General features: G+C 32.7%; 1 protein-coding gene across 1 annotated transcript in view; it reads left to right on the forward strand.

Moving 5' to 3' along the window:
- Nucleotides 1-13,777, forward strand: part of LRP1B (LDL receptor related protein 1B) — a 1,834,834-nt gene that overhangs the window by 1,594,333 nt on the left and 226,724 nt on the right. The window contains exons 58-59 of the mRNA XM_035008121.1: nt 3,938-4,060; nt 6,119-6,300. Of these exons, the coding sequence (XP_034864012.1) occupies nt 3,938-4,060; nt 6,119-6,300 (305 nt within the window). The remainder of the gene's footprint in view (nt 1-3,937; nt 4,061-6,118; nt 6,301-13,777) is intronic.

Consider the following 13,777-nt stretch of genomic DNA (forward strand, 5'->3'; position numbering starts at 1 on the left):
GTGAAAAATGTTTGCGGCCCAAATGGTTTTCTACATTATTTAACTTAATTCTTTTTTTTCTGTGTAGTCTAATTTTAAGCTTATAAACAAAGTTACAAAATTTTGAAAATTGTCTTTTTCTTTTGGAGTAGGTCTCCATACCCCCTCTAGGCCTCTCTATACGTTCAAAGTTGAATGTGCCAGCCATTGATTTCCTCGTATGGTATCTGGAAAAGGGACATGCTTATTTTCTCTTTACTAGGTTGTATTTGTTTATTTGTTTAGCATTTCTTCCTTTTAGACTCTGCTATCAGAAAGGGAGAAAGTTCTCTCTTTAGGACACTCTGTGTATAAGCTCAGTTGAACTAATAACTAAAATAGCAACAATATTTATTGACTTCGTGAAGACCATAACAGAGCTTCAGTGACATCTCCTTGCTTTATTTTCCAACTCTGTGACTCAGGACATTTCTGCTGGTATCCCTTTTGTTGTTTTCATGGCTAATATGTTAGCAGAGATTGTTCTTAATGGAGGAAAATGATTTTTTCCTGTATGCATCATTTAAGTCTATTTCATGTATCCAGACCTCTTTAATGCACACGTTCAGATAGCACTTCTTTCCTGGTATCATTTTTGACTATTACCAATCACTAATAATACCTAAGTGGGGGATGACTTTCAGATAGTTTTCTTAGTGTAGTGTTTATGAAAATGAAGAGGGAGTGAGAAAAAAGAGGAAGCTCATGAGGACTGTGAACATCTGTGTCATTGGAAAGCATTTATTAATGTGACCAGTGAGTAAGGAAATAGACACCCATAAAACTAGACACAACCCTTACATCCAGTTTTGCCTGCAGTCTGTTTGGAATATATCATTTCTGTCAGGGAAGATATTTTTAACTACATTTCATTATAGCATTATAGGAATTTTCAAGGAGTTCTAGGCAGAGAAACAGTTTCTGGTTTTTTTTTTTTTTTTTTTTTTTCCTCAGAGATTTCTGTCTACATGTGCAGAATGAAGTAAAAAACGGAAGTAATTATCTCCCCATATTTTCTCTGAGTCAAAATAAGTGAAAAGACATCCTCGCCTTAAACTTGGGAGGAATTTTTTCGTGTAGGGGATTAGGAAGAACAATTTACCATAATATCTTGAATTTTATTCTCTTTGTTGAAGTCTGTACAATCTCATGAAGCATTACAGTGAAAAAGTATAACAACTGGTAGATTATTTTTTGCCCTATGTATTCTAAAACAGAGTGGTAACTACGCCAGCTGTAACTTAAATTCTTACGCCACATGCACAAAGGAAATGTACTTTAATAACATGGACTTGGGACGCGAAATGCATTAATCAAGTATTAATTTTATTAATTTAGGTGCATTAATCAAGTGGCTTTCCAATGTTACCCAATTCAATCCTAGCAGTGCCTTTTATTCCAGTAAAATTGCATAGAGAAACAAAACACAATTTCCTAAATTAATCATTTTGAACCAAAGGGTGCAAATCTTCAGCTATAGAAATGAAAGAAACAAATAGGATTTTGATGAAACCAATTTTCAGCTCTAAAACCACTGGGATGACTCTATTGTTTAGACATTATTTTGACCATGCCCTTGGCTGTTTTAATGTTCCTTGCATATGATTCTGCAAAGAGAGAATTGCAAAGTTTTCTGTGGGGATTAAGGGTAAAGATGTAGAAAAATGACCAGCTTGGTTAGATAGAAATGTCAGAATTCAGAGCTTCCATTCCTCTGCATTTATAGTTTTAATTTATTAGAGTTGAATTGCTAAATTTGGAATTGGGTTTTCATTATCTAAATTGATTATTGTAAAGAAAGGAATCAGATAATTCTGCCATGATTGGGTAAATCTTTCCTAAAGTTAGTGACAAGATTCTCTCCAGCTTTTCTCTATAAAGCTCTAATTCATCCATCTGAATTACAGGCCATCACAGAACCCTAACACATTTACCTTACTCCTCTGCTGTTAAAAGCATTTGAACAGAAACGATATTACAAACTACTATTGGAGTGAATTTATTAAACTCTCTACAGAACTTGGACTATACTCAATTTGTATTTTAAAACTTTGATTGATTTTGCATAGACAATTTCCTAGATATGTATGATGAAGTACATTTAGTTAAGGAGTCCTCCAGTTTTTAGCTTGTGAATGAATATTTAACAAATCTTTTGAATCTGTGACTGATTTTTTTAAGCATTTATGGTCATTATTTTTGATTAGTAATGTCAGTAAGAAGTATACTTGTGTTTATTCATCCGGGTGTAGTGAGGAATTTACACACAGTCGTGTTTACTTATGTCTCTTATTTATGACCAATGGCAGGAAGTTCCAAGGGGTCAGGCTATTTCAGGTTAACTTAATAGTCTGGGGCTGAGAAAAGAGATTGCTCACATTAAGCCAACTAAAAACATAAGATTTGAACCTATGGTTTTAATGCATCACCATTAGAATTTAGCCCTGCTGAGAGAAGAAAAAAAATCAGTATTTGCCAGAACCTTCTTTGAATTGCTTCTATAACTAGGCCATCCTTAGTCTTCTAGATCATTGGAAAGAAATAAAATATGAACAGTAATAATTTAGCCTCATCCTGAGTCTTATAAAAGAGTTTATAAATCTAATGCAGAGTCATTCTATCTAATTTTAAATTTGGGGAATAGATCTGGAAACTGAACCCAGATGTGGTAATTATCATCCTTCCTTTCCCTCCCCCTCTAACCAAACAAAACAGCCCATCTCCCTGAAGGTGCTAATCCTTACCCATAGGACTATAGCTACTCATAAATGACCCCTAAAACAATCTGAGACTTACTACAATTTTAGGTTAAATATAGATATAAGCAAGTTTACAACAGATATAAAGATATGGCGACGATCTCTTAGGACTTTGCCAAATGTCTATAGTGTCAATTATTTTTTAATACATAAAATTTATATATTGATAAATTATCCAATCCTTAAAATGAGTTAACACAATTAAAATCCTAATCCAAGTTTTGTTAGTCCACTGGGGTAGTAAATCTATGAGTCCTAATGAAACATCAGAATTAAATTAACCCCTCAGCAATCATTTGAACAATTTAGCACTTAAAGAGATTCCCAGATCCTGATGTACAATTCTTAAATCAAATCCGTCAAAACACATACCTATCAAACCAAAGAACTGTGGTGTTCAGAAACCTATCAGTTGGATTCATGTTCAGTTTTGTTACCTTCTTAAAAAGACATGAGTCTGAAGGCAGGCATTTCCTCATGTTTCCTTGTGGAATGAAAAGATGTTGCCCACCGAGTTCCTCTTTGGTCAAATACTCACCTAAGATCATAAATTTTAAATTCTAATATGGCACTATTTTGGCTGGAGGGCCCTTCGAAGCAAGAAGAAACAAAACAAGACAGCCTCATTTATGTTGTTGAGGCAAGTGATTTTGGCCAAAGTAGATTCTATACCTTCTTTTCTGACTTTCATCAGATGGCTCTCCAGGGCTCATCTTCAATCTTCAGGGATCTTCAGCCTTTCCAGTTTAGGTATATGCTCTTTTCTGGTTACTCTACAGAACAGATAATAATGACAGTAAATTTGTACTTTTTAACATTAACCTAAAGTGAGAGTCTTTCACTTTATCTCCCTAAAAGCAGATTTTTTTTTCACCCACGATACTGGCTATTTACTTACATCTTTATCTATAAGCAGTCCAAAATTTTTGTGACCAACATGGGAAACTATTTTCAAATAAATTATGCAACATCTTAGGTATATGGTATAGAGAAAATGTAAACATAAAATGCTTTTAAAAGAATTGGTCACAAATGCTCTTCGTTGTAATAACTATAACTATTTAGGTTCAAAAGGAGATAGTGATTCTTATGAATTCCCAAAACATTTTAAAATAATTTCTATTAACTCTTATTCATACTTTTCCTTTTTTTATTTTTAGGGATTAAACAATGTTATTGCTATAGATTTTGATTACAGAGAAGAATTTATCTATTGGATTGATTCTAGCCGACCTAATGGCAGCCGCATAAATAGAATGTGTTTAAATGGAAGTGATATTAAGGTAACTACCTGTTACAATGATGGGATTATTGGATATTTTATTGGTGTAGCTGACTTGAATAGAAAATGTTATTTGATGGTAATGATACAACTCATAGAATGTACTAGGTTGATTTGAATTTCACATTTGTACAGTGTTAATACATACTTTAAATATGAAATATGAGGCTTTTTAATCCATATGTTTCATTATAACACTATTACTTGCAATAAGATAAGAATCAAATTGGGTAAATAAAATTCAGAATTTTATTCACAACCCTAGAAAACGTGAGAGATGCTTTTGACTTGAATGATTAGTGCCTGACTTGCAATTGTGTTAATTTATATAAAAGGGAAAGTTGAGTCTGAGAATCTATAATTGAAAAAATTAATTACTGGACTCTAGATTGAAATTATAGCACTATTAAAATTAACCTCCTATACATGGAAATAATTGAATGCATTTCTGTAAAATCATGAATGTTCCAATCAGACAGCATCATAATTAAATACATGTCACATTCTAGATATGAGCTACTTGGCACTATTTCTGAGTTATCTTGAGTTTTATTTTCTGCTGAAGTGAGCACTGTGTTATCTTGAGTTTTAAAATAAAATTATTTGAAAAATAAAATAAAATAACTTGCTCTGCATATATGCAATAAAATATAAAGACATTTAAATTCAAGTACATGGAAACTTCAATTACTTTAACTTTTTTTGTAACCTTCTATAATATCATACAGAAATTTTTAGTGGGAACAGTCATTTTTGAAAATATTAATAAAATCTTGAAATGTGTATATGCAACGCCAAGATGACCAGTGTGATTGTATTTATGTATAAACTTTATATATTTATGTATGAGCTGATAATTTATAAATGAAATATCAGTATATTTATAGAACAAAGAAGCAGATGAATTCTGTCTTTTTTAATTCTTTGGCTATTTATATAAAAACTATAAAAGTAGCATTACCAAACTTGGTCATTTTTTTTTTACAAGACATTTAAATTTTTGGTTACTTTTATATTTTTGAATATATTTTAATATTTTTAAAGGATTAATTATCTACCACCTTGGGACTACTAGCCTGTTACTACTTTAAATCATGTCATAACATAGGGTGACAAAATGAATCATATTTCTATTGAGATCACTAATTCACTGATTTTCACATAAATTGTCAGCCATGCCAACTTTTTAAAAGTGGAAGTTAGGAGAAAGAAAAAAATGTATCTTGCAATTCAATACAGTAGATTGATACTATTAGTTGCTGAAAATGCTCATATAGTCATATATATATGGTATCTTTACTATTGATAACATTAGGGAAAGGATAACTATAAACTCTCATTATTGTTTTCTTGTCTCTAACTATTGGGTTCTATACAGCCCCAAGTTTCAGTTTCTCCTTTCACATAATCCTCAAAGCACTGAGAACTCAGAAATAGCAGTCATATAGAATCTTTGGTTATTTTATATGCTTCATATTTGTACATAAAGTGTTTATATCCTTATTATAGCTGATATTGACATGGGTTAGAATCAAGTGCAGGAGTTGTGTGAATTTCACTTCCTTTGGTTAGATAAAATAATGTATGTTCTCACTTGTATTTTTTTCTCTTGTTGTAGTAGATAATTTAAATAGGGCAAGAGCAGCTGGGAGAGTGGAGAATGCTATCTCCCCCAAAACCTGTTAAAGATAAATAATATCAATAATTCTGTGTGTTTTTGTGTGTGATAGAATTTCTGCCCCCAATTTTTAGAAGACAGGTAAGCTATAACAAAAATGCCATCAACAACTTTGTAGCTGCCCAACAGCTTTTTGTTTTGGTGTTTACTTCTTAAGCCCATATGTCATTTTTAGGGACCTGATTACAGATGTGGTAATTTCTCACATCACAAACAAGTAATTTTATTAGGATAGATTTGTTCTATGTTTTATGCTTATCTAGATTCCATTTCTAATGTTTAAGTAGAATTCTATAATCTCTGTAAAAAATCAAGAAGCAATTGCTGAGTTCTTAAACTAGGTATTTATACTGTTAACTTTTTAAATTCTTATTTTGTTAGGTAGTGCATAACACAGCTGTCCCCAATGCACTTGCTGTCGATTGGATTGGAAAAAACCTCTATTGGTCTGACACAGAAAAAAGGATCATTGAAGTATCCAAACTCAGTGGCTTATACCCTACTATACTTGTTAGCAAAAGGCTGAAGTTCCCCCGGGACCTGTCTTTGGATCCTCGAGCTGGGTTTGTAACAAACATTGAAAATCTTAAATTAGAGATTGAAACTGTGGATTATATTCAGTGTGGTAATTCCCATTCTGTAGGTTTTAACATGAAAACCAATATAAAGTGTAATGTGTAGACATTCTTATTGGGAAGTCAAAAATAGAAATGTGACTATCACGGTGAAAAAGAAAAACGTTTAAAATGATGAGATTTTGTGGGCGCCTGGGTGGCTCAGTTGGTTAAGCGACTGCCTTCGGCTCAGGTCATGATCCTGGAGTCCCGGGATCGAGTCCCACATTGGGCTCCCTGCTCGGCGGGGAGCCTGCTTCTCCCTCTGACCCTCCCCCCTCTCATGTGCTCTCTCTCTCTCTCATTCTCTCTGTCTCAAATAAATAAATAAAATCTTTAAAAAAAAAAGAGATTTTGCAGCAAGTATTTTTGAAAGTTTTAAGTGCAACTGTTTTTCTAACTAATCTATAAATGTAGAGGAAATAAATAAAATGTACAGATTTCTCTAATTTTAATGCCTTTAAATCTTGGAGGAAAGGTAGCGATTGTGGTGGGTCACAAATACGGATGATGTAATCCCCCTATCACTTTAGGGCAAGAGACATAAGTAGTATCCATGGATAATAAATAACAAGGTGCATTATCCATGCATTCCAAAGGGATAGCAAAGTGGAAATATTGAGAAAGATTCATATTGGAGCTGTGTTTTGTTGCATTTCGTTGTAAGAAAGGAGAACAAGTCATGGTAAGGATTAAGGACAGCAGCCTGGAAATTCCAGATGAGGGAAGAACACACAATAAGGTGTCAGTGCTTAGGTGTCAAAGTCAGATATATGGCTGCTAAAGTTCTATAGATTATGACCGTTACCATTAACTTTTAATTATGTTGTTTTGGTAGAGAGGCATGCCTTTCTTTCTTTTTTTTTTCAGTATAATTTAGCATGATTGCATACTCCAAAATGATCTCTGTAGAAGTTCAACCTACTCAACATGCTTGTTAAAATAACAAATTTAGAGAAAATTTGATTTTTTAAAATAAGACACATTCACAGTAACAAGTATTATAATAACAGCAGTGCTCTAAATTTTCTGCTGTATAAATTAATTTCACTAAATATATTTCATGAAATCACTGCTTTTATCTTATCATATACAACAGTTAGACTTTGCTTCTTGCTAATATGTTGTATCTGTTTTTTTGGTCCCTTATGTTTATAATTGGCAATGTGATCATATCACTGTATATTTTATAGCTTAATTTTAAACATTACTTCGGGTAAAAGCAGTATCTAATAGGAGAAGACTTGTACTATAAATACTTTTCTGTTTCCAAGGTAATGTGCAACTTTTAACTTTTATATGTTCATATAATTATGTAACCATTTTGTTACCTTTTAAAGTATTTTCTTTCCCATAGTAACAAAAGATTCAAAAGAGTGTCAATTCCATTTTAATTGAAACAGAGTTACCAGAGAGTTTGTTTTTAATATGTTTCAGGAAATAACGGCCAGATGTACTAAGTTTGACTATTATCATCATGCATTCATAAGAATGTGAATATTTTAATTCCTTCAGTATTTTATCAGAAGATACTTATTTTAGTGTGTTCAAACCATTGTCCTTTTCTTTGAAACCCAATATGGCTGGCTTAGCTTCTCATTTTATACTCTTCAGGATGCTTTGTACTAAACAGACAAACGTTACCTATAGATCATAATAGTCTTGTGAAATTTACTAGTTATAAAACAAAAACTGTGTCCTTGCCTAGTGAACACAGCTGAGTCTAACTTTAAGTTTTATTTCTCCTGGGTTATAGTTATTATTACCCTGTAAACTGAAAGCAGCCTTAAGTTATCATTAATATAAACCCATCCATCAAAAGTGTCAGTTAAAATAGTGAAGTACTAAATTATTGTAAATGTTATGAAAGACTCCCTTGATTTTAATTTTGAATAATATTTTATGATATAGATCTGCCATATTATAACCCAAAAAAACAGATAAAAATTGGATCTTTTTATGTAACAATTAAAGCCACCTATTTTAGCAGATAAAATTTAATGACACCTTTTTGTACATGTTTTTTTTTGTTCCCCAGAGTGAGACAATAGGGCAACCTGGATTTTAGTTTTTATGAGATGAGCTTCAGGGTGAAAATTCCATGACTGTTTATAATATTGTTTAATCCTGCTTTAAAAAATCATCTTAAATTATAAGATTATGTGATAAAAATGTCCTTGAATCCTTCCACATCAGATTAACATTGCAGTTTACTTAAGTTTTGAATTTGCCAATATGACTGACCCCCCATTTCCTTAAGGAGTGTGATTTCTGTCCTGATATTTAGTGAGGGATAAGGCAAGGGTTTGTTTAAAGGAGGATAAAGATCACTGGACTAATATAATGAAGCAGCTAAACTTTTAGGAGGTAGCTTAGAGGTCCTTTCTGTCTTTTAATAATAGTATCCCAGTTGTCACAGTATCAATTTCATATGGTGGTTACTAAGAATGGTAAAGAAGATACAAGTAGACTGATCATCTTCCTGTCTGTTACATTTAAATTCAGCTGAGATTCAATTATCCTAATCATTCTGTTATCTGGTTTAGTTTGGGAAATACTGTTCTAATTTATCATAAGTTTTGGGCAGTTAATATTATTTGCATCAATGTTTATAAAAATTGCCGTTTATGCAGAATATATATATGTATATATCTATGCATTTTAAAGTAGAATAGAAAATATAATGTTAAAGCCAGACTGAGCATAATTTTATCTTTTTTTGGATGATTAATATGTTATTTCAAGTAATCACATAACAAAAGACCATTATGAGAGACAATAAAGTAAATGTGTGCTATGACTGGTTAATAGAAAATTATTCATTTATTCAGCTCGTATTTCTTTAGCGTTTAGTGTCTATCAGTCACTGTTCTAGGTAGGAGCATAAAAATAAAAGGCACAGTCCAATCTCTAGGTATTTCACAGTTCAGTGGGTAGGCAGATGAGTAAATAATTACAATACAATGCAATAACTTATTAAAGTAGAAGTCAATCAGAGGAAGACACGTATCATATGACCTCACTGATATGAGGAATTCTTAATCTTAGGAAACAAACTGAAGGTTGTTGGAGTGGTGGGGGTGGGAGGAATGGGGTGGCTGGGTGATAGACATGGGGAGGGTATGTGCTACGGTGAGCACTGTGAATTGTGTAAGACTATTGAATCACAGACCTGTACCTCTGAAACAAATAATACATATATGCTAAAAAAAAAAAAAAAAGGAAGAAGTAGAAGATAGCAGGAGGGGAAGAATGAAGGGGGGGTGTTGGATGGGAAGATGACCATGAGAGACTATGGACTCTGAAAAACAAACTGGGTTCTAGAGGGGAGGGGGGTGGGGGGATGGGTTAGCCTGGTGATGGGTATTAAGGAGGGCACGTTCTGTATGGAGCACTGGGTGTTATACACAATGAATCATGGAACACTACATTAAAAACTAATGATGTAATGTATGGTGATTAACATAATAAAAAAAGTCAAAAAAAGAAAAAAAAGAAATAAAAAGGAAAATAGAAAATGTTTCTATCTCAACTAGAATCAGAGTCAGCTTCCTGGACAAGACTGGTAGAGTAAGAATTAGCCAGGTGATGCAGTGCTCTTCAGAGCAGGAGGTATTTCAGGCAAAAGGAACAAGCTCTGTGGGAAAGCAAAGATGTGTAGAAGAGCACGGCATATTCAAGGAATTGAAAGAACTCATGATTGGAACAATTTAAGTATACACATTTGTGAATCTTTGATGCCAGACTTCTTTGCAGAACAAAAAATAACGTAGGGATAAAAATGCAACACACCACAACAATAACAACAGCAAACCAAACCTTATTAAGACTTCTGGCTCAGGCAAACAGGTAAATAGAGGAATGTTTCCCTAGAATATGAGGAATACAGGAAAGGGGCAGAGATAAGAAAGGGAGATGATCAGTTTGTAAACCTATTGGGATTGGAGTTCCCATGTTATAATAATGATAATGAAGATAACTAACCGCTTCTCTAGAATTCCATGTATTTGAAAACTGTGTCTGAATTTTATCACTTTAGTTGCTTGTACTGTTTTCCGAGTCTGTGACAAAGATACTATTTTTTTCACTATTATCCTTAAAGTACAGAAAGAACATTCAGCCTCAAAATGGCCAAGTAATTTTCTCAGGATCATTTATGTAGTAAGATATTAAGTTGGGGATTTAACCCAATTTTCAAGCTTTGGTCATACTTTTCCTATTATATCACATTAGAATTTTCAGTAACAAAATGATCTCGGATCATGAGCATGTTTTTCAAGAGCTATACAAACAGGAATAAGAAAACAAACATAAAGATAAAACTATAGTTTCTTCCATTTTAATAGCCTTTTTACAAAATTTTAAATGTAGATATGAGTTTTTTTGGAAACAAAATCATTACAAGCATGGCTTATTATTAAGAATATTTTTGTTTGGATTCCTTTTCTAATAGTATGTTAACAATACCGCAAGAAAATAATACTAGGTGCGATTTTGAATTATAAATATATTTTAATGAAAGTATATTGAAGGACTCATATAAAGCTCAGTATCTGTATCCATTATTGCCAATATGGATAATGATAATGCAAATAAATTTGAAAGAGACAAATTTTATATTTCTGTATTTTCCTTATGTCATTCTTTCTTCCTAGAATGCCCTTCTGATTTTCCTCTAGTTGCAACAACTTCCCATTTTTCCAACAACAGCAGAAGATATCACTTCTTCTGTGAAACATTCCCCAGCTGTGCCTAAGAAGTCCCCATATATTGAACACACATCATTACATGACTTTTTAATTTTTTTAAATTTTTATTTTTCGAGGTGACATAAAACATTAGATTAGTTTCAGGTGTACATATGACTATTATTGGTGTAAATGTCTTTCTCTCCATCTAGAAAGTAAGTTCTTTAGCAAAAAGGCCGTGTCTTGATCACTGGTTGTGCCGAACACAGGGATTGTTAACTTCACTGCAAAAGGAAATAATAAATGGGCAACTGGATGTACACAGCAAATGGGGTTATAGTTACAGGGACATTGTACCTGCATCATCGCCCAAACCAATACATCAGTATGTAAATAACCTGCATGTTTCAAGGAGAAAAGTCATAAGGGAACTTTTGTTGTGAGGGAATGAAAGGCATACCAGGAATGAAAACTCAGTTTCTGATTTCTGTGGGAAAATAGAAATATTTTATTAAAATAAACAGTCATGTAAAAAATCCTTTTTCTATCAATTTTTAAACCTATATTCCCATACTTAGTCAAAAACATATAGGAAATGAATATGAAAAATTTATTTATAATTCAAAATCAGAAATAATTGCCGTTGGGAGAAATGTCGCTGAGTATATTTCCTGAATTCAGAAAAAAAAATAGTAAAAACTGAGAGCAGATTTCTATTTTAATTTTTTTAAAGAAATATAGTATATTATACTAAACTATAAAAGACATTCTCAGGAACCACAGAAGCCTATTGTTATGGTTACAGTAAATATTGTTTTCTATGTTCACACTTTGTTATAACTTACAGAATAGATATTATTCGGAGCTGAAGTTTTTCAGATGTGATCTTAGGTAAACATTACATATTATATGGATGAAATTTAGAACTCTGCTTTTGACATTTTCACTGAAGTTTTCATTTTTCAGCTTTAATTATTTACAGCAAATTTTGTACTTAGGTAGTTTTTAAGAAGTTGAATTTCAGATGTTAAAATTACCAGGATGTCTGGTACAGACTTATTGAAAAATTTGGAAAAAATGTATGGTAATGGGGCTTAAATATGGAAAAGGAAATTAAATTTAGCCATCAAAATGTGGGTACCCATAAGGAGAGAGAAATCTGGTGTCTATGAAAATTCATTCATACCTGAAAAGAGTTAAACTATACTTTTCTTCAAAGCAATAGAATATTTTCATAATATTCTTTTGGTTGATGAGTACTTAAATAGACAAATCATGTAATAAAACACAAAATCCAGACAAATTAGGGATGCCTGGGTGGCTCAGTTGGTTAAGCGTCTGCCTTCGGCTCAGGTCATGATCCTGGGGTCCTGGGATCAAGCCCCGCATCAGGCTCCCTTCTCAGCGGGAGGCCTACTTCTCCCTCTGCCACTCCCCCTGCTTGTGCTCACTCTCTCTCTCTCTGTCAAATAAATAAATAAAATCTGAAAAAAAAATCCAGACAAATTATATAATACTATACACACAATCCAGATGTAACAGGTCACCTATTAAGTGGATATTATTAAACCAATATATAGAGAGAGGGAGTGTACACATATATATGAAATGTGTATTACATCTAGTACAGATAAAAAGTAATAGCTGATATTTGCTAAACTCTTACTCCATGTTTATCAACGTTCTAAATTTGTTCCCTATATTCTATCATTTAATCCTCATGGTGATCTTATGAGGAGGAACTATTATTATTCTTTCAACATGTGAGTAAACACAGGCTCAAAGAAGCTAACTGGCCAGATTCACACAGCTAGTTATAGGTGGACCCGAAATTTGAACCTGATTAATCTGTTTCTAGAGCTCATTTCCTTAAGGCTCTACATAGTGCGGCTTAAAGAAAAAGGTAGTCTATAAATCTAGAGACCTGAGCCCTTGTTCCAACTGTATCACTATCATAATAGATTATGACAACACACATAATCTTATATGGTCTCAGTTTATCAGTAAAATGAAGGTCTTAGGCCACATGATCTTTATGACCTGTTACACATTAAAATCTTCAATTAAATTATATTCTGTTGTAAAATCTGAAGGAGATAAGGATTATTCTTACCTTTATAAGGTAGCTATGAAGATAAGATTTATGTTGAAAGAACTATTAGTGAGCACAATATTTCTTTCACGCTTTCTTCCATCTAGTAAAATTATCATTTCTTCTTTTGTGCCTCCGTAGTAAAGTAGTTTTATCATAATACTTTTTTTTTTCATTTGTTTTACATCCACCTCTATTGCATTCACTGAGAGATCTTTAAAGGAAAAAATCATATCTGTTTACCTCTGTGTTCCCTGTTCTAAGTAGTATCTGGTATATGGCCTCAAAAAATTATTGTTTCAAAATATGGTTCTCAATCTACTTAAGAATGGCTCTGGGGCTTATTAGAGTTGTTATACCAGCTGAGTGAATCAAGGTAGGTTCTTTGATTATGAGGCCTGAGAATCTACATCATTAGTGCTTTTGGGTTCCTCTGTTCACAACATATGTGTTGTTCAGTTACACATGCAATAAAGAAAAGTAATTCTGTAGACCAGAAAGAGCTAAAGCACAGTTTCCCAAAGTGTGTTTCCTAGGAACTATCCTAGGAAAATAAATGCTATCACCCAAGATTATGTGATAAAAGGACAGCATACCTCCCTCTGAGAGAAACACCGTGTCATATTAAAGCATATTAAAGGCTTTT

Source organism: Mirounga leonina, unplaced genomic scaffold, assembly GCF_011800145.1.
Source record: "Mirounga leonina isolate KUSES-001 unplaced genomic scaffold, KU_Mleo_1.0 Mir_151, whole genome shotgun sequence".
NCBI classification, from domain to species: Eukaryota; Metazoa; Chordata; class Mammalia; order Carnivora; family Phocidae; genus Mirounga; species Mirounga leonina.